Raw genomic sequence first — 27555 nt, 5'->3', positions numbered from 1 at the left:
CTAGCGGGTACTGGCAGGTTCCTGTAGCAGAGGCGGAAAAGGAGAAGACTGCATTCACCACCCTGATGGGTCTCAGCGAATTCAACTGTATGCCGTTCGGGCTCTGCAAAGCACCAGGAACCTTCCAGCGGTTGATGGAATGCTGTCTTGGACACCGGAATTTCAAGACGGTCCTGTTATACCTGGACGATGTTATCGTTTATTCGAAAACCTACGAGGACCATCTGAAACACCTGGCAGAAGTGTTTGACGCCCTGGCAAGCTACGGCCTAAAGGTGAAACCCTCCAAGTGTCACCTCCTGAAACCAAAGGTGCAGTACCTGGGACACGTGGTGAGTGCTGACGGAGAGGCTCCCGACCCCGATAAGATCACCGTGATTAAGGACTGGTCAAGACTCTCCAGCATAAAGGAAGTGCGGCAGTTCCTCGGGTTGGTAGGCTACTACCGAAGATTCATTCCCGGTTTCACCAAAATGGCAGCCCCTATGCAGGACCTCCTGATAGGCCAATCCAGGAAGGCCAAAAACCAGAAGCCGCCCTTCAGATGGGAAAAGCTGGAAGAGGAGTCCTTCTGCCAGCTGAAGATGGCCCTCACGGGGGATGAAATCCTGGCGTACCCTGACTACAGCCAGCCCTTTATCCTCCACACGGACGCGAGCAACATCGGGCTAGGAGCCGCACTGTCCCAGATCCAGCAGGGGAAAGAACGGGTAATTGCTTACGCCAGCCGAAAACTACGGCCCACAGAAAGAAACCCTGAGAATTATAGCTCATTCAAGCTAGAGTTCCTGGCAGTGGTGTGGGCAGTGACCGAACGTTTCAAGCATTACCTTGCCTCTTCCAAGTTCACCGTACACGGATAACAACCCATTGACACACCTGGACACTGCAAGACTTGGTGCCCTGGAGCAGAGATAGATGGCCCGTCTGTCCAACTACGAATTCACCATCAAATACCGGGCGGGACGCTCAAATGCCAACGCGGATGCCCTGTCCAGAATGCCAAACTTACCGGACGTAGGGGAAGATCCAGAAGAACTGGAAGAAGTCGAACTCCCTGCGTTCCACCGTCATGGGATTACCCTGTATTCCCACCGTGTAAGGGACAGGCGCTCTGCCACGTTCAATCCCTTACCCCACTACAGCTGGGCGGAGACACAAGACAGTGATCCCGCAGTCCGTCTGGTGAAGGAAATGCTGACACAGGCTGATGCCCGTCTTGACCCAGATGCTCCGGAGGAGACCAAGCAACTGTGGAAGGAGAAAAGCAGGCTGTTTCTTTACAAGGAGAAGCTGTGCCGGAGAATGGTCAACTCTAGAACACATGAGCTGACCTGGCAGGTAGTGGTCCCAAGACGAGACGCGGCTATGGTTCTGGAGGCGTACCACGACGGAGCAGGACACTTCGGATGGAAAAAGCTGGAGTTCTTGTTGCGTGAACGGTTCTACTGGGTAGGCATGAGAGGAGCCATCGAGAGGTGGTGCAGAGACTGTGGCCCGTGCAACCTAAGAAGAAAAGAGCGTGCCAGCCAGAAGAGTCCCCTGCAGCCCATCATCACCAGGCAGCCACTGGAACTGGTAGCCCTGGACCATGTGAAACTGGCTCCAAGCAAATCTGGGTACGTCTACGCCCTCACCATCGTAGATCACTACTCCCGGTTCCTAGTGGTGGTCCCTGTCAAGTACTTAACGGCCCAAACAGCAGCCAGGGCCTTCCAGCTGCACTTCTGCCGTCCACACGGGTATCCGGAGCAAGTGCTGACGGACCAAGGACCAGCCTTCGAAGCGGAGGTCTTCCAGGAGTTCTGCAATCTGTATGGCTGCAGGAAGATAAGAACAACGCCCTATCACCCTCAGACCAACGGACTATGTGAGAAAATGAACCAGGTGGTGATGGACTTGCTGAAAACGTTGCCCCTGGAGTAACGCAGTCTGTGGCCTGAAAAACTGCCTGATTTGGTGGACTTGTACAATCACATCCCCGTAGGCTCCACCAACTGTACCCCGGCTTACCTAATGAGAGCAAGACCTGGTAAGCTGCCTATTGACCTGGATATGGGAGTCCTGACACCTGAGGACACCTCGCCAGAGGCAGACTGGGATACAGAACGGCAGCAGCAGTATCGGAAAGTACAGGAGAGCGTCGAGCGGAGTCTGTCTCAAGCAAGAGAAAGGCAAGAGAAGGCTTATAACCAGTATGCTCCCGCTGTTCCCCTGGTACCTGGAGAGCAGGTCTTGAAGAGAAAGAGGCGACTCCACAAGTTGGATGACCAGTGGGAGAAGGACCCGTACACCATACTGCCCTCAAGTCATGAGAACCCAAAAGTATGTGTCATCAGTAAGGATGGAGGAGAGACCACGGCCATTGTCTCCAGAGACCACCTGAAGAAGTGTCCCAAGCAGCTGCGAAGCCCTGAAGAAGATCAAGAAAACCCTCAACCCGCAGAGGAAAGGGAAGAAATGATCAGTACCGTACTCGGAGATTTTCCCCGGTCCTGGACTCAGATCAACAACGCAGTCGTGATACCCGTCCTCACCTTTCTCCAGCCAGCCCCTCAAGGGCCTACAGAAGGACAGGTAGTGTCAGAAGAGCAGCCGGCCCAGGAGGCAGAAGAATCCATACCAGCAGCCCAGGAGAATCAACCCTCTGCTAGTAGTGAGCCTGCCGTGCCCCTAGTAAGCCAAAGAGTACACAGAAAGCTGCCAGACCTACCCGTAACACCTCCTACACCCTGTAGTGCAGAACCAGATAGTGGGTTACATAGGTCCACCAGGAGCACTAGAGGACAGATGCCCGCTCGCTGGAGAATCTAAAATGTCATCTGTAACTTGTAAATGTTGAAAATGGTTTATGTTTGTTGCCTGGTTACTAATTATGTTTCTCTAGTTACCCTTCAGGTTTATTTGGACTGACAGGTTATGGACGCTGAATAACCGGAACTACATGTAGATAGTTGCACCTTGGTGCCTCTTGCAAAGTTGGCCGCGGAAGAGAAAACCTGTCTGGCGTGGCCTCCTTGTGGCCCAAAGTAGCTAGCCTCAGCCTTGCAGCCACGCCCAGGGCCAACGCTTGGGGTTTGCTTTGGACAGGTCCCCTACTCTGTGCCAAGACTTCACCTTGTTGGGTGATATGGACACCCGGTTACGGAGACGCCGTGACCTCTAAAGACTAAAGCTTCTTGTATATATGTTGTTGTATTATTGTTTATACCCTGTATTTGTGTTTTCTTAAAAATGTGTTTAGTCCCGGAGTACTAAAATTCACAAGGGGGGAATGTGGCACCCCAGGGGTCTGGTTGCCACAGTAATAGAAATATTACGTCTGAGAGCAAGTGGGAGGTTTCTCTGGTCAGGAGCCCTTAAGCAGGCAACACTTCCTGCCCAGATCTGGGAGGGGAGGAATCTGCCCTTATAAACTGGGTCTGGGGCGGGATTAGTGAGTTGAGTCAGGGCCTGGAGACAGTTCCAGACACAGGGAGAGTTACAGCAGGAGCTCTGTAGGAGCAGTAGCTGAACACCAGGGGCTGGAGCTAAGCAGAGATATAGCTCGCCCTGGCAGAAGAATCTGATAACCGGACACCGGAGTCCGAGGCTGTGGGGACTGATATCCACCCAGCAGCAGAAACCAACCGGCAGGGGATTCCTGGTCCTCTGGCCATAGAAGCCCGGAGGCTCAGTCACAAGGAAGGGACCAGCACCGCCATCCAGGAGCGGAGGCTAACAGAAGGCCCCAAGTCACTAGCCATACGGGTGAGCACCACACGGTATACTCAGGGACGTGGGCTACTTCTACCCACTTACAGCAAGGTAGCCAGAAAGAGTGCAGATAGACGGGGAGGCCTACAACTCCACCTGGCCAGGGGAACTCCTGCTTGCTCGCAGACTGACCAGGCCCCTTATGCTAGCCAGTACTCCGGGGAGGGTCTGCCTTAATATCACCAGTAAAGACCCTGAACTGCACTGCAAAGACTCTGAGTCGTTCCTGCTTCATCGCCGCACCAGCACTACTAGTGCTGGGATGCCCGCGCACCATCACTCCCATCATCCACATTCCCTGCCCTGAGGCTATACTCCTCCCGTGGGGAGCTATCCCATCTTTTGCTGTGCACACCACACCAGCCTCAGCGGACTGCCTCGCAGCGGCGGTACACCCTGACCGCAATCCACGGGTGGCGTAGTCGGACAATTAACCAAAAACCCCTAAAAGACTGCCATCGTCCTGACCACCCTGAGCCATGGGACCGGGTCGCCGCCACGGAGACTACAACCCCCAGAGACCCGGCTCCGGGTAACCCACACACGTCCACACTAGGCCCAGGGGGCGCGTCATATATATATATATATATATATATATATATATATATATATATATATATACAAAATGGGGGTGCTATTATTGTGTGGTAGACACAAAATGGGGTTCAAAGGGGAAACTACATTGTGTGATGGCACAAAGGTGGAGTTAGTACTTAGTGAAGCCTACAGGGGGCACTATTATGTTGGAGGGACAAATGAATCAAATGAATATTTATTATTATGGAGGGGCATATGAGGGGTATTATTACTATGTGAGGCACAAAGGGGGATCTTAACACTGTGTAGGGGCACTGAGAGGGACATTGGGTATTGGTGTGCAGAGAAGAGTCATGGATGGAGGAAGTCGTTTTGGTGGTCTGGACTAGATAGAGAACAAAAAGGAAAGTGAGCCATCCTAATCTCTAACATCTCTGGGGTTAACATAACAGGAATCTAGTCCTCTTGTCTCGGAATGTACAGTATGGTGGTATAAGCTTGTACAAGGATAGTGGAAGAGTATACTGATGTCCTATTGGTCACAGAAGTGCACCATACTTTTACATAGCCTAAAAGACTTCTATTAAATTGATTACATTTTTCATTCTCCTTCCAGTAACGACACATGGAAAGTGCTTATGGGTCACCGCCACCAGCTGACTGCTAGCAGCTGCACCCCTAGATTCTGGTTGCATGGCTAGTTAGTTACTGAGGGCTCTACTTAATGAAACTTGGTGGGCTTAAGGGGCTTTTCATACTGGTTACCCTCACTCACACCACCACACAACAGTCCATTAACAACTATGGATAAAGGTAATGTTCTTTTTTCTCTCCAAGAGATGGAAATTTAAAGGTCTACTGCCACCGATAACTCTATCTACATTATGTCTTCTAAACACCCCAAAAGGGCATAAACGGGGCACAATTACTTAGTGAGGGCTTGGAGAGGGCACTATTATTTTGTGGGGCACAAATGAATATTTATTATTATGGAGGGGTATATGTTACTGTGTGAGGCATAAAGGGGGACCTTATCACTGTGTGAGGGCACTGAGAGGGAGATCGCGTATAGCAACAGGATAGAAGGTTGGTGTGCAGAGAAGAGTCATGGATGGAGGAAGTTGTTATAGTGGTCTGGACCAGATAGAGAACAAAGAGAAAAATTAATAAGCCTAATCTCCAACACTTCTGGGGTTAACATAATAGGAATCTACAGTAGTCCTTTTGTCCTAAACATAGAATATGGAGGTTTAAGCTAGCACAAGGGCAGTGGGCGAGTCTCTAGACTGGTTATACTGTGTCCTATTAGTCACAGCAGTGCACTATACATTTACATAGCCTAAAAGACTTCTATTTTGAGAACAGACTTCTTCCTTCACGTCCAATCACATGCCTATGTCAAGACTCAATTTTCCTTCTCTACGTCCACAAATCCCTATGTTTATAAAGTCATCGGACCCTACTGCACCAGTTTACATGGAAGGAGCGGAGGATAGAAGGCATATGTCTGCACGTGATCACACATGACTTAACACAAGGCCTGGGAAACAAGCCAATTCTTCACGACAGTCTCTCCGTCCCACCACAGACTCCTCCAACATTCCCACACTTGCTTTAAGGTGCTTGCACAAGTCTTGAGGATCCCATACTGGGAATCGTGTATGTAAGGTCCGGCCCTTTGCCCTCAGAGCCATGATTCCTGGCACAGGCTGAATGTGGGTGAGAAGATGGAGCTCAGGAGACCAGCGGAGGAGTATGAATATCCTGGGAACTTTTCTCAAACAGGAACTCATCCTTGTAGAAGAATGTGGGAGACAGATAATGCAGCCAATGTGCCAAATCCCTTATGCAGCTGTAGTTTTCCTCTCGTTCCTTTTTCTTCAGGAGTACATGACCCTTTATCTTTTCTGCTTTTTTTTTCTTTCTTTTTTTTTTAAATCCTCCTTACTGTTCCAGAGATATGGGCCTTTTTATTTAGTGCTAACTTTTATGGTCTTTACCAAGTGGGTGGTGCTAGCAGGATTCTCTGGGGGGGTGTCTTTAGGCTTTGATCAATGCCCCCTTGGTAAAGATTGGCACTAGATAAAAAGGCCCATAGCTGTGGATCCGTATGGTGAATTTAAATAAAAAAAAAAATGGAATAGTCAGGGGAGAAGCAGGAATAAAATAAGAGCAAAAACTGCCCACTTTTTACCTGGTGACTGGCGCTCTTTAAAGTAGGCGCTACTTAAATTCAGACCCAGAATCCGAGAGTAAATGACTCCGCACTAGAGTTGGGTGGATCCAGTCCATTGACCAGGTGGACGGGAACTCTGAAAATCTTTCCTTCCGGGATCTCCGGGGCATCTTTTGATTAGCTGAGCTGGCACAACGCCACAATGCTGAACCACGCCAACCCGGCTAACCCGGCTCCGGGAATCCTGGAATTAAGAGATTCACGAGCTCCCCATCCGGCGGCCAGAGACTACTGATCTGTCCAATGGACTGGATCCCGCTAATCGATCTGCCCAACCCTAGTCCCCACGAGTGGGGTAGTAAACCATAGGAGGTATGGTATGCCATTGTGTACATTTGGTGAACAATTTAAGGCACCATATTGGGAACCTGGTTTGCCCATCACTTCCCATAAAATACACATTTTAATCACTCCTATGTACATACTTACTAACATTTTAATGCCCTAAATTGGAATATTTAAGCACCACCCCCTAAAAATTACATAGGAACAACCCCGAAACTGCCAGGGTGGTTGTTCTAGCAAAATTTGTATTTAGGGCAATTCTGTTTGCAATGATTGGAAGGTAGCAGATGTCGGGGGTAAAGGGCAGCTCACAGGTAATTTTGGGCATTTTTTTGTCCGGCCATAGTTATCAACATTTATAGGGCTGTTTAATTCCTGCCCCAGCCATGACGCCACGGAATACACATTTTTTGACAAGGTTTATATACCAACTTGTCCGGGTAAATTTGGAGCAGTTGGCGTTTGTGCTGTATATTAGCAGGTGCGCCCACTATGGTGGCTGTAACTGTGGTATTATAACTTCAGAAATTTTATATTTCAATTAGCTTTGACCAAAAGATGCAATTAGAAATGTAGGATAGTTCTCCTGATTCACTATGCCACTTACCCCATGTGCAGGGCATTGCAGTAGCTTAGGTATCCATGGTTACGACCACTAACAACCAATTATTAACTGTCACTATATGAGTGATCAAAACCATGGATACCTAAGCTACTGCAATGCCCTGCACATGGGGTAAGTGGCATAGTGAATCAGGAGAACTATACTAAATTTCTAATTTGAGGTATTTGCTAATATTATTATTACTTTTATTATTATTATTATTATTACACCTCCTATATATTGGGATAGGATCTTGGAGATGGGAATAATCCTTTAAGTCCTTTTTATACAACTCATCCTCCCAGGCCTTGCATTCATTGTTGCCCATAGCAACCAATCAGAGCTCAGCTTTCATATCATAAACTGCTTTAAAAAAATGAAAGCTGTGCTGTGATTGGTTGCTATGGGCAATTCAGACAGTTTTACTGCATGAAGCGTATTGATATATTACTCTGAATAGTGAAACATAATGGCTGCATTATCACATGGGGACCTGCAGGTGGCGCTGTTCAGCTCTGTCCTAATAAAAGCTCTGATTTAGCCTTAATGACCGCGACTTTTCACGTCTACCTCCCTCAGATTTGTTATTTTAGTGAAGCACGCAACATTCCTGAGGGCCAGGTGTAAATCCTCACCCGCCAAATCCGAAATTATACAAAGCAAATTGGAAATGTGTACAAATCTTATACATGAATTTCTTAAAGGGGACATGTTGGAAAAACATCAGCAGGAGATACTAAAAAGCATTAGATGTCTTAGGGACATAAAGGATGGCCATAAAACGTGAAGGCACCATATGGTTATGGCATCTCTTTACCTAGCCACTAGGTGACTGGTCACGGGGTCAACATCTGGAAAAGTAGGGCACAACTCGGTTTTGGGACTCTGCCCATTTTTTATAGAGCTGTAATGGTTGTCATTCAACTTTCCCAGAAACGGTTAAAGCATTTAAAGGGGTTGTCTTTACAGTTAAATAATGAAAAATCACGATCGATCATTGATCGCCAAGGGTCCAGCAGCTCAAAGCTGCTCATTTCTCCAGCAGTGGCCTCTAGAGGCCAAGTGCAGAATTACATGGCGTCCATTTCCATGAATGTGCCAACACGTCATACATGGCAGAGTAAGAGCTGCCTTTTTTCATTCTAATGGGGGGGGAGAGATCTACTTTGAACCTCCTGGACCCTAATCCAAAATCTGTAACAGGCCCCTACATAACATGTGGCATTATAATACTGGTGTCTCCCTAGGAGGAACCAGAAGAGAACAAAACTGGTGTTTCCTCTTCTATAATATCCATATATAAGCCATACACCCCAAAAGAATTTCTTTATTAGTGTTTTTATAAAACAAAAAATACTTTTATTTAATCTCATACAGTATAATGATCAATATGGGAGAGCTCCCCCTAGTGGTCAGTTTTCAGTAAAAAAAAAAAAAAGACTTCTTTGATAACCCAAGGGGGAGATTTATTATTGCCTTTGCACTAGTGTATATATTGGCATATTTGCAATAACATTTTGCTCTAGAAATTAGCCCAAATTGTTGCGTAAATGTTCTTCAATTTCAATTCCTGATGCACTGACGTCTAAAGGTGCGTCAAAATTATGTTAGGGCATCATACTGCGGCGCAAATGAGTATCGTCAGTCTTAGTAAATATCCTACAATAGTCACATTTATTAGGCATTTTTGACAAAAAAACTTTAGCCAAAAAAAGTCCAAAATCCAAACTTGTGCCAAATTTCCATCAAAATTGCAACTTTTTCTCGCCATTTGTCAAAATTTAAATAGAGCCTATCACTTGCCAAAATATGTGATTTGTTTTCCCACTGTTCTCCTGAATCCGGCGATGTTTTTCTTATGTTCCTGCGCCTCTCCATTCCTAAGATATGGTCTCCTAAACCTAATTTTGTTTCCAAGTGGGAGTGGTTATCAGCTATTCTCTGTGGGTGGGCTCTTGAGTGCCACACCCACTTGCCAAAAATAAAGACTAGATTTATATACAGGGAAAGGAGGCCATATCTCAGGAACGGAGAGGCGCAGGGAAAAAAGAAAAACATCGCCGGATTCAGGAGAACAGCGGCATTTACACCAAATTATAAAAATATATATTTTAAATATTGACTTTTTTTCATTAAATAAATTAAAAATGAAGCCAAATTTAGTAAAAGATGTAAAGGTGATGATGGGCAAACCTGGTTCCCAACGTGGTGCCCTTAAAAGTTTAGCTTTAGAAAATACATTTGATTTTCAGACAAAAATGCGCTAATTTTTTTTTTAAAAAAACTTTTTTGAATCTATATTTTTTTTTTAGAGGGGCATATAAAGTGTAAAAAATAAAGATGATGTTTGCAAAAGAATGTAAGATAAGATCCCAACATCTCAAGGTATAGTTCAGCCAAACTGTGTGTAGCACTGTGAGGGTTAAAAGCTAGTAGAGGGAAAGGGGGGCCGACTACCCCTCCCAGCCCCCTGAGCACTTTTAGCTAAGGAGGGGCACGCACATTATGGGATGGGATGTGTGTTACAAGGAGTCATTCCAAAATATGAATGGAGACATAGAAATTCCCTGAGCACATAAGCAGCAGAGTCCACAGCGAGAAGCCGTCCAGTCCGGACTACAGACCCCCAATACCTGGACACTCGCCCTCTGAGTCACGTAAGTCGCCCCGTCCTCACCGGCCACCTCTGCCCATCCATATAAGCTTCCATTTCTGGATTTTATGGATTTTTTGCAAATATTTTTTTTGGCAAAAAAAAAAAGTCTCAAGACACACTTCTTAATTTTTTTGAGAATTTTTATAATATCTTGTGTGTCGTAAATCAATGTCTTTATACCATTTCTTGACTACGTGATAAAATGTCTAAAAAAAAATGTCTCATGATGGACGAAGGCATATATGGCAAGCGAGACACTTTCTGACAGGTATAGGTTTCCAAGGTGTCCAAGAAAACGTCTCAGCGGAGTGAAATATTTCCCAAAATGTCTTAGAAAATGTCTCATAATGCAAAAAAATGTCTTAAGGTGTTTGAAGGGTATATGGCAAACAGAGACATTTTACAGCAGGAATAAGATTCCTCTAAAAATTATTTAGAGAGGCGTCCAAGAAAATGTCTCAATGGGGCGACATATTTGCTAAAAATGTCTCAAGACGTATGGCAGCTCATGAGGGGGGTGTCTAGAGAACATGGACTGGAGCGAAATATTTCTAAAAAAATGTCTTCGAAAATGTCTCAGCGGTGTGACACATTGCTAAGGATGTCTAAGAAGACGTATGAGGAATACTTGGCAATGGAGACACCTTATAAGGTTCTTCTCGGTCTTATTGAGAAGTGTTTAATGAAATGTCTCAGCGGTGCGACATATTGTTTCAAATGTCTCAAGATGTAGCAGGACTATACAGGTAGACACTTAAGAACAAGCAGAAGTTTCTCCCGAGATGTTATGGGAGTCATGCGAGAAAATGTCTCAGGGGTGTGATATATTGCTACAAATGTCTCAAGATGTATGAGAAGTTTCTTGCACATATTAAGACACCTGATAAGTGATATCTGATTTACTGATACTTTTCTTTCATACATTTCTTTTGGAGGTTTCGTCTCTCGTCTTTACAAATGTCTCAGGCTGAGATGTAGGTGGCACCTTTTACCGATGTACGTGCGTCTGAGACAATGGGTGCCTCCGACTGCCATATAAAGTGCTGGAAGAGAGTTATCATTAGTGGTGAAGGAGTTGGGGAACATAGGGCACGTTGCATCTTAAAGTGACACAAGAACCATGTTATATTTTGCCAAATCATATTTTGTGACGTTGTCCCTGAAAGTTGAACCGGGACCATAATATTACCACAAATTTACCGTTCTTGGGCAGGGTTTGGGGTTGCCCACCTTTGGGGAATTTTTTTTTTCTTAAATGCTTGTATTTTGGGGCTAAAATCATTTTTGAAATTGGGTTGTGCACCCTTTGACTTTTATGGGTTCTTTATTTCCTTTCATATTCAACTTTGACGTGGTCTGTGGTCATAAGATGAGCCCAGAAAAAAAAAAAAAACAGATAAAAGAGTTAAAACTTTCTTGCCATAACGAGCTCACTGACAGATTCTCAGTTCACTCATTCTGCAACCAACAATAAACAGTGCAGCGCGGAGGCTATAGACTTAAAATGGTGCTAAATTAATATTGAAACCCAATTGCAAAATTATTTTTTAGCCCCAAATACATGCATTTATGTAAAAAAAAAATATATATATATCCCCAAAGGTGGACAACCGCTTTACATCTGATGATCCAGCTTTGGCAAATCCAGTGATCAGAGTAATGGAGGATGCTCTCTAGAGGAAGAATACAGTATTACATGGTGACCATACCAATACATGATGTATTGACTAGGTGCACAGGAGCAAGGGGGATGATGATAATTAAAGGGGGTTGTCCCATCCACATAGGGGTCTTCCATAAATACTATATATACACATACAAGTAAACATAGCTTACTCCCTTGGGAGTTGAGGGATCAACTTTTCAGACTTGAATCTCAAAATTGGAGTCAAAGTTTATAAAACTTTTTATGGCCCCAGTGGAGTAATGTGAAGCTTGTGGTCCCCAATACAAAGTAAGTCTCCAACAGGACCATTAATAGTGTTTATCTTCTCTTGTATGGGCCAACGGCACCTTTTGGACCCCCGTCCGCTCCAGTTTCCGGGTGTATCCCCTGCACCCACTGATGACCCTGTTACATCTTATCCACAATTTTTCCATCTATATCTTCTCACCCCAGCAACATTTTTCTGTTTGAAAATTATGATTAAGTGAAAGTGATGGCATTTTTCCCCCAAAAAAAATCTTAAAAAATAATTATTTCAAAAATATTAAAATCAGCTTTAACTCTTACCAGTATTTTTATACTAGTACTTCCCGGCAGGGCCGTTGGATCTAACGGTCGAGTCCTGCTCCATGATACATATTTGTGTAAAAAAAAAACAATCTTGACTTCTTTTGATATTTTTTTCCTCTCGCTCAGCAAAAAGTTAAGTTCAGATAATGAAATGTGAGCTCAGAGTAAAGCCCCCGTCTCACATAGCGATATCGCTGCTGTGTCACGGTTTTGGTGACTCACCAGCGACCTCACCAGCGATGTCGCTGTGTGTGACACTTTGCAACGATCAGGCCCCTGCTGTGAGGTCGCTGATCGTTGCAAAGTGTCCTGGACCATTTTTTGGTCGTTGGCCTCCCGCTGGCCAGCACACATCGCTGTGTGTGACCAGCGGGACCAACGATCTGGCTGGTAACTATGGTAAACATCGGGTTACTAGGGGCACGCGCGCACTTAGTAACCCGCTGTTTACCATGGATACCACTCTGCTACGGTGCGCGGAGGCTCCCGCGCACCGTAGCAGAGTGGTATCCATGGTAAACAGCGGGTTACTAGGGGCACACGCGCACTTAGTAACCCGATGTTTACCATAGTTACCAGCCTGCTCCTGCTTGCAGCAGGCTGGTAACGGGAGCAGGACATCGTGGAACGATTCTTTCCACGATATCGCTGCTCCCCTGATCGCTGGTGAGCCTGCCTGTTTGACAGCTCACCAGCGATGTATTAGCGATGCAGCAACGATCCCTGACAGGTCGTATCGTTGTCGGGATCGCTGCTGCATCGCTTAGTGTGACGGGGCCCTAACAGTATAAGCCGCGGCTCGTAGGATCCCTCTGGCATTGTCTGGTAGCCTGCAGATATTTTGTCTGGGAAGGAGGGGGATATACGAAGAAGACTAAAAAGTTTTTAAAAAAATTTTGTGACTCTTTGTAACTTTTCATTCATTTTAATGAATAGGGGTATTTTATTTTTTTGCCAAATTTGTATTAAAAAGAATAGTTTTTTGTGTATTTTTTTTCTACTTCTCTACTGCAAAATCCTTAATCCTACTAATCCTCAACAATGGACGGAGGAGCTCGGAATGCGCCTAGTTTTCTTGACTTGTACCGATGGTTCTAAATGTTCCTTCCTCGTCACCTGTTCCTCATGGATGTGTGTAGTATTCTTTCCATTATTATTGATCAAACAGTGGAGAACAAGCTGAAACATAAACCGCTCAATAGTACCGGGATGTTATCAGGAATGCCATTGTTCTGATCTGTTGCTTCACCTCGGTCCTGTGTGCCTTGTGTGTCAGACCTAAAAGGTAAAAGGTTATCTCAATCTGTACCTTTACTTCACATCCTGGAGTCTGACCTCCATGGCTATTACTACCACAATGCTTTGCCTAACTAAGATAGACCCTTAGGACATATATAGGACCTTCAAAGAGGTCATCCTAAATAGACCATAGACCTTAAATATTAGTCTCCTACAATTTTTATGGGATTATTCTAAGGGGTTAGCCAACTTTTATAAATTATTTTCCAGGAGAGTGGGAATTTTCAACTTCATCCCACCTTGCGGGAAGTTCTTACAGTGCTCGGGAGACTTGCCAACCTTCTCGGGAGTGCATGAGGACTTCTGACGCGCCCCTGGGCCTGTGTCGCGCTGCGTTGCGCACGCGGGAGCTTACCCGGAGCCGGATCTCTTGAGGGTTGCAGTCTCGTGGCGGTGACCCGGTCCGTGCCCAGGGAGTCAAACTGAGCGGCGATGTAACAGCGGTAGATGCAGGACGACTACGCCACCCGTTGAATGCAGCTATGGAGCTGCCGCTGCAGGACAGTCCGCTGAGGCCGGTGGATGGATGGTGCAGCGTAGATGGTATAACCCCCAACGGGAGGGGTATGGCCTCAGGGCAGCAGATGTGGATGATGGGGGTAGCAGGAACCACTCAGAGACGGTGCGGTGTAATTCAGGGTCTTTACTGGTAACAACGATAGACCCTCCCGGAGTACTTGCTAGTGAACGGGGCCTGGTCAGTCCTTGAGCAGATGGGATCTCCCCTGGCCAGGCGGAGTTGTAGGCCTCCCAAACTGACTGTACTCTTCTGGCTACCTTGCTAGAAGCGGATATAAGTAGCCCACGTCCCTGAGTGTACCGTGTGGTGCTCACCCGTATGGCCGGTGACTCGGGGCCTTCTAATGGCTTCCGCTCCACGATGGCGGTGCTGGTCCCACGCGTGTGACCGTGCCTTCGGGTTTCTGGGCCTGAGGACCTGAAATCCCCTGCCGGTCGGCTTCTGCTGCTGGGTAAGAGTTAGTCCCCACAGCCTCGGACGCCGGGTCCGGTAAGAAATCTTCTCAGTCAGGGCGAGCTCTGCAGCTGCCAGCCCCTGACTTGTAGTAGTATTGCTCCCACTGAGCTTCTGCTGTTTCTTCCTATGCTGCTTCTCTGTCTCTACTCTCCTTGACTCCTAACCGTGCTTCAGCCCCGGGTTTATATAGGGGAAGTTCTTCCCCTCCCAAGACTGGGCAGGAGGTGTGGCATGCACAGGATCCCTGACCAAAGGACCTCCCACCTGCTCTCAGACATAACATCTCTATCACTGTGGCAACCAGACCCCTGGGGTGTCACATTCCCCCCTAGTGAAATTTAGTACTCCGGGACTAAACATATTTTAGAAAAACATAACAAGATAAAAACAATAATAATACAATAAGAAAAACATCTAAAGATGGTTACGGCATGTCCGTAACCGGGTGCAGTCTTTGAAGAAAAGCAAGGTGTCCATTTCACCAAAACAGGGAGAAGTAACCAGGTAGGGGTCTGTCCTACCCCGAGTCCTTAACAGTCTCTAGTCCATCCTGGGTTACGCTCCAACTATGTACAAGGATTCCCGGTAATCCACCAAGGATTCCTAAAAGTAACTGGAAACACAAAATTATACACAAGCAACAATACACAGGTAAACATAAATAAAACAATTTATACACTTCAAATCCTCCAGCGTGCGGGTAACTGGCCTCTAGTGGCCCTAGTGGAAATACGGAGCTGACTGTCTGGCCCTGAACTACAGGGTGTAGGAGCTGTCAAGGGTAAACTGGGCAGCTGTCTACCGGCTCTTTGTCTCACTAGGGGTACGGCAGGCTCACTATAAGCAGAGGGTTGATCCTCCTGTTCTGCTTGTGTGGAGTCTTCTGCCTCCTGGACCGGCTGTTCTTCCAGCTCTACCTGTTGCTCCGTAGGTGCTTGGGATGCTGGTTGGAGGAAGGTGAGTACGGGTACCACAACTGCACCATTGACTTGAGTCCAAGACCGAGGGAAGTCCCCGAGCACAGTACTAACCATATCTTCCCTTTCCTCTACGGGTCGATGGTCTTCTTGTTCCTCTTCAGGGTTCCTCAGTTGTTCGGGACACTTCTTCAGGTGGTCCCGGGATACAATGGCTGTGGTTTCCCCTCCGTCTTTACTGATGGTACAAACCTTCGGGTTCTCGTGGCTTGAGGGCAGTACGGTGTACGGGTCCTTCTCCCACTGGTCGTCCAACTTGTGGAGCCGTCTCTTCCTCTTCAAGACCTGCTCTCCGGGTACCAGGGGAACAGCGGGAGCATACTGGTTGTAAGTTTTCTCTTGTCTTTCCCTAGCCTGACAGAGACTTCGCTCCACGCTCTCCTGTACTCTCCGGTACTGCTGCTGCCTCTCTGTGTCTCAGTCTGTTTCTGGTGAAGTGTCCTCGGGTGTCAGGACTCCCATTTCCAGGTCAACAGGTAACTTACCAGGTCTTGCCCTCATTAGGTAAGCCGGGGTACAGTTGGTGGAACCTACCGGGATGTGGTTGTATAGGTCCACCAGATCGGGCAACTTCTCAGGCCACAGATTGCGTTCTTCCAGGGGCAACGTTTTTAGAAGATCCATTACCACCTGGTCCATTTTCTCACAAAGTCCATTAGTTTGCGGATGGTAGGGTGTCGTCCTTATCTTCCGGCAGCCATACAGATTGCAGAATTCCTGGAAGACCTCCGCTTCAAAGGCAGGTCCCTGGTCCGTCAGCACTTGGTCCGGGTACCCGTGTGGACGGCAAAAGTGCTGCTGGAAGGCTCTAGCTGCTGTTTGAGCCGTTAAGTCCTTGACGGGGACGACAACCAGAAACCGGGAGTAATGATCCACGATGGTTAACGCGTAGACGTAGCCACTTCTGCTTGGGGTCAGTTTTACATGATCCAAGGCTACCAGTTCCAACGGTTGCCGGGTGACGATGGACTGCAGGGGAGTCTTCTGGCTGGCGCGGTCCTTCCTTCTCAGGTTGCACGGGCCACAGTCTCTGCACCACTTCTCAATGGTTCCCCTCATGCCTACCCAGTGGAATCGCTCGCGCAGCAGGAACTCCAGCTTCTTCCACCCGAAGTGTCCAGCTCCGTCGTGGTATGCCTCCATCACCATGGCTGCGTCCCTCCGTGGCACCACTACTTGCCAGAGTAGTTCATGCGTCCGGGAGTTAACCATTCTACGGCACAACTTCCCCTTGTAAAGGAACAGTCGACTCTTCTCTGCCCATAGTTGTTTGGCTTCCTCCGGAGCGTCTGGTTCAAGGCAAGCCTCCGGGCGAGTCAGCATCTCCTTCACCAGTCGGACGGCAGGGTCGATGTCTTGCGTTTCCGCCCAGTTGTAGTGAGGTAAGGGGTTCAACGTAACAGCCTGCTTACTCCTTACCCGGTGGGAATACTGGATAGTCCCATGACGGTGGAACGCAGGGAGTTCAACTTCTTCCAGTCCCTCCGGATCTTCTCCTTCGTCCGGCAGGTTGGGCATCCTGGACAGGGCATCCGCGTTGGTATTGGAGCGTCCGGCCCGGTATTTGATTGTGAACTCGTAGTTGGACAGACGGGCCATCCACCTTTGCTCCAGGGCACCGAGTCTTGCCGTGTCCAGGTGTGTCAACGGGTTGTTATCCGTGTACACGGTGAACCGGGAAGATGTGAGGTAATGCTTAAAGCGCTCGGTGACTGCCCATACTACGGACAGGAACTCTAGCTTAAATGAGCTGTAATTCTCGGGGTTCCTTTCGGTGGGTCGCAGTTTTCGGCTGGCGTAGGCAATTACTCGTTCCTTCCCCTGCTGGATCTGGGACAGTACGGCTCCTAGCCCGATGTTACTGGCGTCGGTGTAGAGGATAAAGGGCTGGCTATAATCCAGGTACGCCAGGATTTCGTCCCCCGTGAGGGCCATCTTCAGCTGGCGGAAGGACTCTTCTTCCAGCTCCTCCCATTTGAAGGGCGGCTTCTGGTTCTTGGCCTTCCGGGACTGGCCTATCAGGAGGTCCTGCATAGGTGCTGCCTTTTTGGTGAAACCGGGAATAAACCTTCGGTAGTAGCCTACCAACCCGAGGAACTGCCGCACTTCTTTTACGCTGGAGGGGCTTGGCCATTCCTTAATTGCGGTGATCTTATCAGGGTCGGGAGCCACTCCGTCAGCGCTCACCACGTGTCCCAGGTACTGCACCTTTGGTTTCAGGAGGTGACACTTGGAGGGTTTCACCTTTAGGCCGTAACTCGCCAGAGCCTCGAACACTTCCGCCAGGTGTTTCAGGTGGTCCTCATACGTCTTGGAATATACGATGACATCGTCCAGGTACAACAGGACCGTCTCGAAGTTTCTGTGGCCCAGACAACACTCCATTAGTCGTTGGAAGGTTCCTGGTGCGTTGCAGAGTCCGAACGGCATGCAGGTGAACTCGCTAAGTCCCATCGGGGTGGTGAATGCAGTCTTCTCCCGGTCCGCCTCTGCTACAGGAACCTGCCAGTACCCGCTAGTGAGATCCAAGGTAGAGAAGAAGTTAGCAGATCTTAAAGCAGCCAATGACTCCTCTATCCTTGGCAAGGGGTACGCATCCTTGTGTGTGATACGGTTGATTTTCCGGTAATCTACACACATCCTCATGGTGTTGTCTTTTTTTCTGACTAAGACTAGTGGAGCTGCCCAGGGGCTACAGCTATCCCTGATCACCCCAGCCTCCTTCATGTCTCTAAGCATCCCCTTGGCGTGTTGGTAGTGGGCAGGGGGTACGGGTCGATACCTCTCTTTTATAGGAGGATGGTCTCCCGTGGGGATGTGGTGTTCTACCCCCTTGACTCGCCCGAAGTCTAACGGGTGTTTACTGAACACTCTCTCGTACTCCTGAACCACCCGATAGACTCCTTGTTTCTGGTGTGCGGGAGTGGAGTAGGTACCCAGATGTAGTTGCTGACACCAGTCCTCCATGTTTTTCTTAGAGCCGTTACCTTCCTCCGGGTGAGATGGAGGCAAGGGTTCCACAGATTGTATAGAATTTTGGTTAATGGTATATAATTTAGCTAGCGTGGCATACCGGGGCAGGTACACTTCCCTCTCCCCGATATTTATTATGCGAACGGGCACCCTCCCATGGCGTACATCAACCACCCCCCGTGCTGTCAAAATGGTGGGCCTACTGTCCGAGTAAACTGGTTCTACCATTGCCTGGTAATCCCTACCTCTCAGACCAATAGCTGCCCGGCACCAAATCATCATTTCACTTTTTGGGGGCATGGCAATAGGAAAAGGGTCACACATTCTTACGCTACCAATCTCACCGCCGGAGAGTTCCACCTGTTGCCGTCGCATCAGTGCCCGGATCTCTTTCTGGAGCACCCGCTGCTCGCCGGAGCTGGCGTTCTTGGCAACCTGCTGTAAAAGGAAAATCACCTCTGCAAGACAATTTTCAATTACATTAGTTCCTAGAGTTATTTTTGGGTGACTCTCATGTTTGTCAATATCTACAATGATCAGTCCCTGTGCTGCCAGTTCGACTCTACCGATTTTGATGGTCACCTCTTTAAATCTGATCTGTGGCACGGGCTGGCCATTGCTGGCGATGATACTCAAGTCGTCGTCAGGGTAGCGGGTAATATCCGAGTCATTCCAGTACTGCTTAAAGAGCACGTACGGGATGGTGGTGACCTGTGACCCGGTGTCCAGTAGGGCACTCATGGGAATGCCATCCAGTACCACAGGCAAGACTGGACGTCCTCCCACATATCTGTCGCGCCAGTTCGATGGGCCTGGTGATCTTTTTCCTGGGGGTTGGCCCTCTACCCCAGGTTGTGCCCGTTTAAAGAACAGTACCTTGCCATATGTCCGGGTTGATTGCAGCGGCGGCAGATGGGTCGTCCGTCCTCGCTGTATCGGTCACTGGGTCTTCCTCTGGCCGGTGGGGTCCTCCTTGGTCGACGCCACGGGATGTCCTCCGGTCCGGATGCCAGCTGGATCTTCCCTGGGGTGGAAGCCTGTAAAGACTGCACAGTTCGGGTTAGCGCAGCAACGCTCTTAGCTAGCTCTTGGACCTGATGGTGTAGGTCTGGAGCCGGGTCATTGTCCAAAGCCTGCGCATCAGCTCCCACAGGCCCTGCCGACAAGGGCGCCGCCTCCTGGTGGTAAGTGATAGCAGGGCGCCTGTGGGTCACAACGCCACCCGGTGCCGGTTCTCGGAGCACCCGGATGGCTCTGTCCTTGAACTGTGCAAAGCCCAGATGGGGATCCTGTAAGGCCATTGCCCGCAACTGGGTTCGGTGGGTATTACAATACAGTCCCTCTATAAACTGTTCGGTCAACAGCCTGTCCTCGTTTCCCACTCCATCAGGGTCGGTCTGCTTAATGGCCCTCAGGGCCTCTTGTAGGTTTAGTGCATAGTCCCTTATACTCTCATGCGCTCGCTGCTTGCACCCGTAGAATCTAAGCTTAATCTCGGCTGAGGTGCGGGTATCAAAGGTGTCCTTCAGCCGGGTTAGTATCCCTGCGACAGTCTTCCTCCCAGGTGGCCAGGATTTTACTTCCCTTTTGGCTGCCCCGGTTAGTTGGGCCACCAGGATGCTCACTTTTTGCTCTTCTGTGAGGGGGTACACCTGGAAGAGGCTATCCAGCTTTTCTCTAAAGTCATGCAGGGTATGTGACTCCCCTGAGTACTGGGGTAGCCAAGCTGCTCCCGGGATATAGGGCATGGTGAAGGGCATAACTGCAGCAGCGGTAGCGCTGGCGGGGGTTGAGGCAGTGAAGCTCTCCTCCGTATCCGACATCTTCCTCCCCCCTAGTGGACCGTGGCCTACCTTGCGATGATCCTCTTCCGTAGGCCGCGGCTCCGCAGTGGATCGTCAGGGTTGAGGACCTTCCGTCGCGCTCCTGTGACGTCGGCGTCTGCTGGGCTCCTTCCAGGACCTTACGCAACGTCCGGACGTGAGGCGGGGCTTCAGTTCTTGCGCGCTTTCGGAGTCCACGCCCCTCTTCTTCCCGCGCGGCGTCCTCAAGATGGCGTCCAATGGCAGGAAAACTCCACGGATGGCGGGAAGAAGGCAGAAGATGGCGCCGGATGGCGGGAAACTTCACCGATGGCGGGAAGAAGGCTGAAGATGGCGCCGGATGGCGGGAATCTTCACCACAGGTAAGTTTGAAAAGTCTCTTTTTCAGGCACGCAGTACCCGGTGGTTGCGGGCACGAAATCCTGCCGACTACGCCAAAGTTGACGCGCCCCTGGGCCTGTGTCGCGCTGCGTTGCGCACGCGGGAGCTTACCCGGAGCCGGATCTCTTGAGGGTTGTAGTCTCGTGGCGGTGACCCGGTCCGTGCCCAGGGAGTCAAACTGAGCGGCGATGTAACAGCGGTAGATGCAGGACGACTACGCCACCCGTTGAATGCAGCTATGGAGCTTCCGCTGCAGGACAGTCCGCTGAGGCCGGTGGATGGATGGTGCAGCGTAGATGGTATAACCCCCAACGGGAGGGGTATGGCCTCAGGGCAGCAGATGTGGATGATGGGGGTAGCAGGAACCACTCAGAGACGGTGCGGTGTAATTCAGGGTCTTTACTGGTAACAACGATAGACCCTCCCGGAGTACTTGCTAGTGAACGGGGCCTGGTCAGTCCTTGAGCAGATGGGATCTCCCCTGGCCAGGCGGAGTTGTAGGCCTCCCAAACTGACTGTACTCTTCTGGCTACCTTGCTAGAAGCGGATATAAGTAGCCCACGTCCCTGAGTGTACCGTGTGGTGCTCACCTGTATGGCCGGTGACTCGGGGCCTTCTAATGGCTTCCGCTCCACGATGGCGGTGCTGGTCCCACGCGTGTGACCGTGCCTTCGGGTTTCTGGGCCTGAGGACCTAAAATCCCCTGCCGGTCGGCTTCTGCTGCTGGGTAAGAGTTAGTCCCCACAGCCTCGGACGCCGGGTCCGGTAAGAAATCTTCTCAGTCAGGGCGAGCTCTGCAGCTGCCAGCCCCTGACTTGTAGTAGTATTGCTCCCACTGAGCTTCTGCTGTTTCTTCTTATGCTGCTTCTCTGTCTCTACTCTCCTTGACTCCTAACCCTGCTTCAGCCCCGGGTTTATATAGGGGAAGTTCTTCCCCTCCCAAGACTGGGCAGGAGGTGTGGCATGCACAGGATCCCTGACCAAAGGACCTCCCACCTGCTCTCAGACATAACATCTCTATCACTGTGGCAACCAGACCCCTGGGGTGTCACACTTCCCTATTTCCAAGAGCCTTCAGGCAACAGCTCTGATCAAAAGACACTGGCATAATTAGTAGTCTCATTGAGCAACCTATTCTATGACACAAAACCTACTTCATGGACTTTTTTTTTCTGTGGGAAGCCACATCCAATTAGATATTTCCACTGAAGTGTCCTCTGCAGGGAAAATCTGGTAGAACATTTGAGGCACATATACTGAATGGCTGTCTCCGTTCTGTCTCTACGAAGACCCTATAGTCTAACAGCCCATGGGGACAGTGGTTGGCGCAATGAAACAACCCCTTTTAAGAAAATTTAAGTAAGGTCAAAAGACCATCAGTAGAAAAGGAGCCTATGGAACAGAGGTCGAAAAAATCAGTAGAATAGGAGATGAGAGGACAGAAGCCAGAAGATCATCTGTAAAATAGAAGCCTATGAAATGTAGGTAGACTAGGAACTTAAGGAACAAAGGCCCAAAAGAACATCGGTAGTCTAAGTGTCTATGGGACAGAGGCCAAAAGACCTTTTGTAGAAAGGAGCAAATGGAAGAGAGGCCAAAAGACCATCAGTAGAAAAGAAGCCGATAGAACAGAGGTCGAAAAAAACATCAGTAGCATAGAAGATGCTAGGACAGAATCCAAAAAAATCAACAGTAGAATAGAAGCCTATGGAATATAGGTAGAATAGGAACTTAAGGAGGGAAAGCCCAAAAGACCATTGGTAGAGTAAGAGCCTATGGGACGAAGCCCAAAAGACCATTGGTAGAAAACGAACATATAGAACGGAGGCCAAAAAACGTTCGGTAGAATAGGAGTCTATAAGACAGAGACCTATAGATCATCAGTAGAATAAGAGCCAATGAGACTTAGGCCAAAAGACCATTTGTAGAAGAGGAGCCTCTGCAATGGAGGCCAAAAAACAGTGGCAGAAAAGAGCCCATAAGACGTAGGCCAAAAAACTATTAGTAAAATAGGAGGCTACGTAACTGAGGCTGAATAACTAGTGGTAGAAAAGAGTTTATGGGACATAAGCCAAAAAATGATTGGTAGAATAAGAGCCAATGGGAGAGAGGCCAAAAGACCATCTGTAGAATAAGAGCCTCTGGAGCGGAGGCCGAAAATTCAGTGGTAGAGTAAGAGCCTAAGGGACACAGGTCAAAAAGCTATTTTTTTTAGAATAGGGGCCAACTAAACAGAGGCCAAAAGATCATCAGTAGAATACGAGCCCATGGGTACATTGTCATATGCACCGGAAATGTCTCTGTATGCTATTTGCAGCCTTAGTTGACAACCTCCCTGCCTCACTCCCCCATCAGTAGGACTATAATATACCACCTATGAGTAAGGTCAGGCTTTTTCGTAGAGTGAATCACGGAGAGGTACAATACCTACCTACAACTCCTCAGGGTGGGTTTTAACCCCTCGTACACTGATTATTACCATGGGTAGTGGTGAGAACTTTTCTTTTGCTCCCTTCAACAATCTGAGATATAGGTACAATTTTGCCCTGGAGCTTTGGTATAACTGGTAGTGTCCAGTGGGAGTGAATTTATGGTCTTTGTTTCTGAAGTTGGTATAGGATCTTATTTGAGTTTGTAGTAAAAGTTAATTTTTAGTTCTGACAACCCTTTCTGTGGTCATTAATATTTTGTTTCAAGATATTTTGTCTCTGATTTCCCCTACAGAGTACATACTTGTGAGAGATCTCTTTGAAGTATTAATGATAGTTTGTTTGTTTGTTTTTAGAAAATCAACCAAATCTACGAAAGAGAATGGAGGAAGAGATGGAGGCTTACCTCAATGCAAGCTTCGGCTCTGACAACTTCAGTTTCTTCTTATTTGAAGACTTTAATTCAACATTTGACGTGTATTTTCCTATCGCCAGGCTTGTCGCCTTCATCCCTTTTCTGCTGGTGTGTTTGGTGGGCCTTGTCGGCAATGTTTTGGTGATCATTATTATTCTGTCGTCTAGGAAGATGTGGAGGACCATGAACGTCTTTGTCTTCAACTTGGCTCTTGGAGACCTGTTTCACATGTTATGCTTGCTGTTTTTTGCTGTTGAAATAATGCATTCCTTGGGAATCTTCATGTGCAAACTCTACTGGACTCTGGCATCTTTAGCGACTTTTTCCAGTTCCTACTTTTTGGCCATCATGTCCATCACTGTCTTCTTGCAGGTGTATTACCCTGCTTTCTCCAAAAAGCTCAACTTTACGGGAGCTGCACTGACTAGTCTTGGCATATGGATACTAAGTCTTCTGCTTGGGATTCCGTTCTTTCTTTATGCCAAGGTGGACGACTTCTCCAATTGTCTTATTTCTTGGCCAGCACCCTTCTGGAACATCATCTTCGTATCATACCGGTTCGCCATTGCATTTTTGGCTCCATTGATATTGACCGGTGTTTGTCTCATTCTTACCCAATGTCGGATCAGAAGACTCGATCAGTCCAGTGATCCCATGGTGACCGAAGTCAAGGAAGACGTGGTGATGATCATGGTCCTGTCTCTTGTATTTATAGTCTTCTGGCTTCCAACTCATCTTCTCGAAATTGTCTTAGGATTCACCTCCAATTTGTATTTTAGTGAAGGCACCTACTACATCATCAGCATCATACCTTATTTGAAAAGTTGTGTCTATCCTTTCATCTATGGATTTCTATCTAGAAGCTTTAAGGACTCCTATAACAGAATATTTTGCTGCAAAAAAAATCCGGAAGGCGACAAACCTCCAAAAACTTCCAATGATGGATCTGATGATAAGTCTACTGCGTGTTAGCCTTCTTCACCTAGACCTGACTATTAGGCCACAGAACTCCATTTCTTTTGAATCCAAAGGGGAATTTTAAGACAAAACAATCAGGAAAATGGAATAAATCACTTTTTTGCTTCGCTCATCTTTTCGAAAGACAGCCATCTGACTTGGTTTAGGGGTTTTACCACGCCCCAATGGGGCTCCCAATTACAGGATCTTGGCATCGAAACCATTGCAAAAGTTGAATGCATGTAGAGAACCACCCAGGTGAAATATTGTAGAATACATACTGACAGTTTCCTTTTTTTTAAATTGTTTTTTTTTTAAAAAAAAAAACAGTTATATTTACCTATGAAGCCAAAGTAAATCTAACACATTTTTTATTATATTTTTGCTACCTTTTAAGCCGTTATCACTTTTCAGCTTGATTTCACATTACTAAGCAGTTTAGAAACAACGGGAAACCATCAGCAAGCTGTTGTTGACTGGTCTGCTAATGTTTTTACATGCCTCATGACTATGAAAGGATGGGTTGACAGCCTAATATTCCTACAACTGCAAACACTGACACATAAACTATATATAAATGGCAAATATGTAAATGAGCGTAAGGGAACCAGTCAGCACAATTTTACAGGTGCTCGTCTCCCAATATAACGATGCCTTTTTTTGTAGAGATCTGATGTGCCAGTAATGAGAAATCTAGAGTAGAAGCCTTATGCAAATCAGGCTGGAAGTTCTTCGGGGGCATGTCAATGCACTGGGAAAACTTCTGATAGGTGGATCTAGAGTAGAAGACTTATGCAAATCAGGCTGGATGTTCTTCGGGGGCGTGTCAATGCACTGGGAACACTTCTTATAGGCGGATCTAGAGTAGAAGACTTATGCAAATCAGGCTGGAAGTTCTTCGGGGGCGTGTCAATGCACTGGGAAAACTTCTTATAGGTGGATTTAGAGTAGAAGACTTATAGAATCAGGCTGGAAGTTCTTTGGGGGCATGTCAATGCACTGGGAAAATGTCTTATAGGTGGATCTAGAGTAGAAGACTTATGCAAATCAGGCTGGAAGTTCTTCAGGGGCGTGTCAATGCACTGGGAAAACTTCTTATAGGTGGATGTAGAGTAGAAGCGTTATGCAAATCAGACTGGAAGTTCCTTGGTGGTGTGTCAATGCACTGGGAACACTTCTTATAGATGGATCCAGAGCGGAAACCTTATGCAAATCATGCTAGAAGTTCCTCAGGGGTGTGTCAATGTAATGGGAACACTTCTTATAGGTGGATTGACATGCTACAGTCTAATTTTCACATGGCTTCTGCAATACCTTTCTTCTGATTGGCACATAGGAGGTCTAAAACAAAGGGATAATTTTTTAATTTGGTGGGGGGACTAGCGCCAGTACAACCTTACCACTACTTCCATATGCCAAAATGTGCTCCTTACTGGTTCTGTGTTATTGAGCTGAACCATCTTAACTATTAAAATAAGCCATGATTAGAAGGACATTAAGAAGACACCAGATGTGGCAGCTCGCCTGCTTGGTGATGGTTTCCAAATGCTTACAGGAGATTTCTTTAGTCTATGTTTAGAAAGCACAATGCTTACTGTAAATAATATTATCATTTACTGACATGATGGGAATATATTAACATGGTACATGCAATTATACTCGTCACATACAAGCTTGTGGGGTCACGTATGCAAATCTGACTCCTACATCTGGAATCTTAATAAAGGTGTTTTTATGGTATTATTTTTTGGAAATTAACCTTCAGTTTCTGTAACCTTACAAAACCACTTTATAAATCTCCAAACATTTGTCTGGTCTTTGATTGTTCTGAAATTATGTTTTACCTTAAAGGGGTATTACACTGTTTATGAATGGTGTCGAGCAACCAACTAGGTACAGAATAGATTTGGACTTAGCCCAAAAATTATAGGTTCTGTGGGTTCCATAACTGGTTGTAACGATTACATGCCACAAGACATGTAGGGTGGATGAAACACATAGTCATGCTCTTCGACAATTATGGGCCTGTGGAGAAGAAGGCCTTGATCTTAGGTTGGACATTTGTCCCTTTTCCATTGGTGAACGTCGATTCCTCTTCTTAAACTGAGCAACCACATCAAATAAGGGATGGGGTATGTACAGTACAGAGCAAAAGTTTGGACACACCTTCTCATTTAAAGATTTTTCTTTATTTTCATGACTCTTTGGCCAAAAGGAGTGTGTTTTCTAAATCCCACCTGAAGTGGACACAGTTCATGGACAGGACTGGTGGTGAGGTTGAAGAGGTTGCTTAACCGAATAGAAGTAGAAAATACAAGTGTAGAACACAAAAATCAATTTCCTATGGCTGGTATGGATCCGGGAAGAAAGAAGGAGCCCTAACCTTAAATTGGCCCTTGACCTGTTTCTATAATCGAACCAAGAATTACCTCTACCTAAACACAAGAACAAACATCAAGAGAATGCCAAGAGTGTGCAAAGCAGTCATCAAAGCAAAAGGTGGCTACTTTGAAGAACCTATAATATAAGACATATTTTCAGCTTTCTCACACTTTTTTGTTAAGTATATAATTCCACATGTGTTAATTCATAGTTTTGATGCCTTCAGTGTGAATGTACAATTTTCATAGTCATGAAAATACAGAAATATCTTTAAATGAGAAGGTGTGTCCAAACTTTTGGTCTGTACTGTATATATAGAATTAGGCAACCTCCATGGAAATGATGCCTTCAATGAAGTCATTAGTAGCTGCCACAACCCACGAAAATCCATTGGATAGTGAACAACATCTAAATTCAAAATATTATGGTCTCTGTAGCTTCTTCTTCTTCTGGTTATGATGGGAAAAAATCTAATTGTACAAATCAAAGATTTGAACCTCTTCGACAGTTTTTGGCTTTTGAAGAAAGCCCAAGCCCTGGATGGGCCTTTGCTCCTTTCACGTGGATGAACCTGGACTTACTTTCTCCTTTGACAAAGTAACCACAGCAAACACATAGTTTCCAACAGTCCCA

General features: G+C 47.1%; 1 protein-coding gene across 1 annotated transcript; it reads left to right on the top strand.

The window, feature by feature from the left end:
* Positions 1 to 9926: 9926 nt before the first annotated feature.
* On the top strand, positions 9927 to 26247 carry LOC141161199 (somatostatin receptor type 5-like). The gene is made up of 2 exons (XM_073645973.1): positions 9927 to 10075; positions 23525 to 26247. Exon 2 carries the CDS (start codon positions 23551 to 23553, stop codon positions 24553 to 24555), a length of 1005 nt encoding a protein of 334 aa, XP_073502074.1. The 5' UTR covers positions 9927 to 10075; positions 23525 to 23550; the 3' UTR covers positions 24556 to 26247.
* The last annotated feature ends 1308 nt before the right edge of the window (positions 26248 to 27555 follow it).

Source organism: Phyllobates terribilis, unplaced genomic scaffold, assembly GCF_046119375.1.
Source record: "Phyllobates terribilis strain yellow unplaced genomic scaffold, ASM4611937v1 Scaffold_9__5_contigs__length_417890890, whole genome shotgun sequence".
Taxonomy (NCBI): domain Eukaryota; kingdom Metazoa; phylum Chordata; class Amphibia; order Anura; family Dendrobatidae; genus Phyllobates; species Phyllobates terribilis.
The sequence above is the reverse complement of the archived record's forward strand: the minus strand, read 5'-3'. Positions and strand labels throughout refer to the sequence as shown.

What these genes read in the sequence shown, in the direction of transcription:
- LOC141161199 (XM_073645973.1), top strand. Translation starts at nt 23,551, where the DNA reads ATGGAGGAAGAGATGGAGGCTTACCTCAATGCAAGCTTCGGCTCTGAC.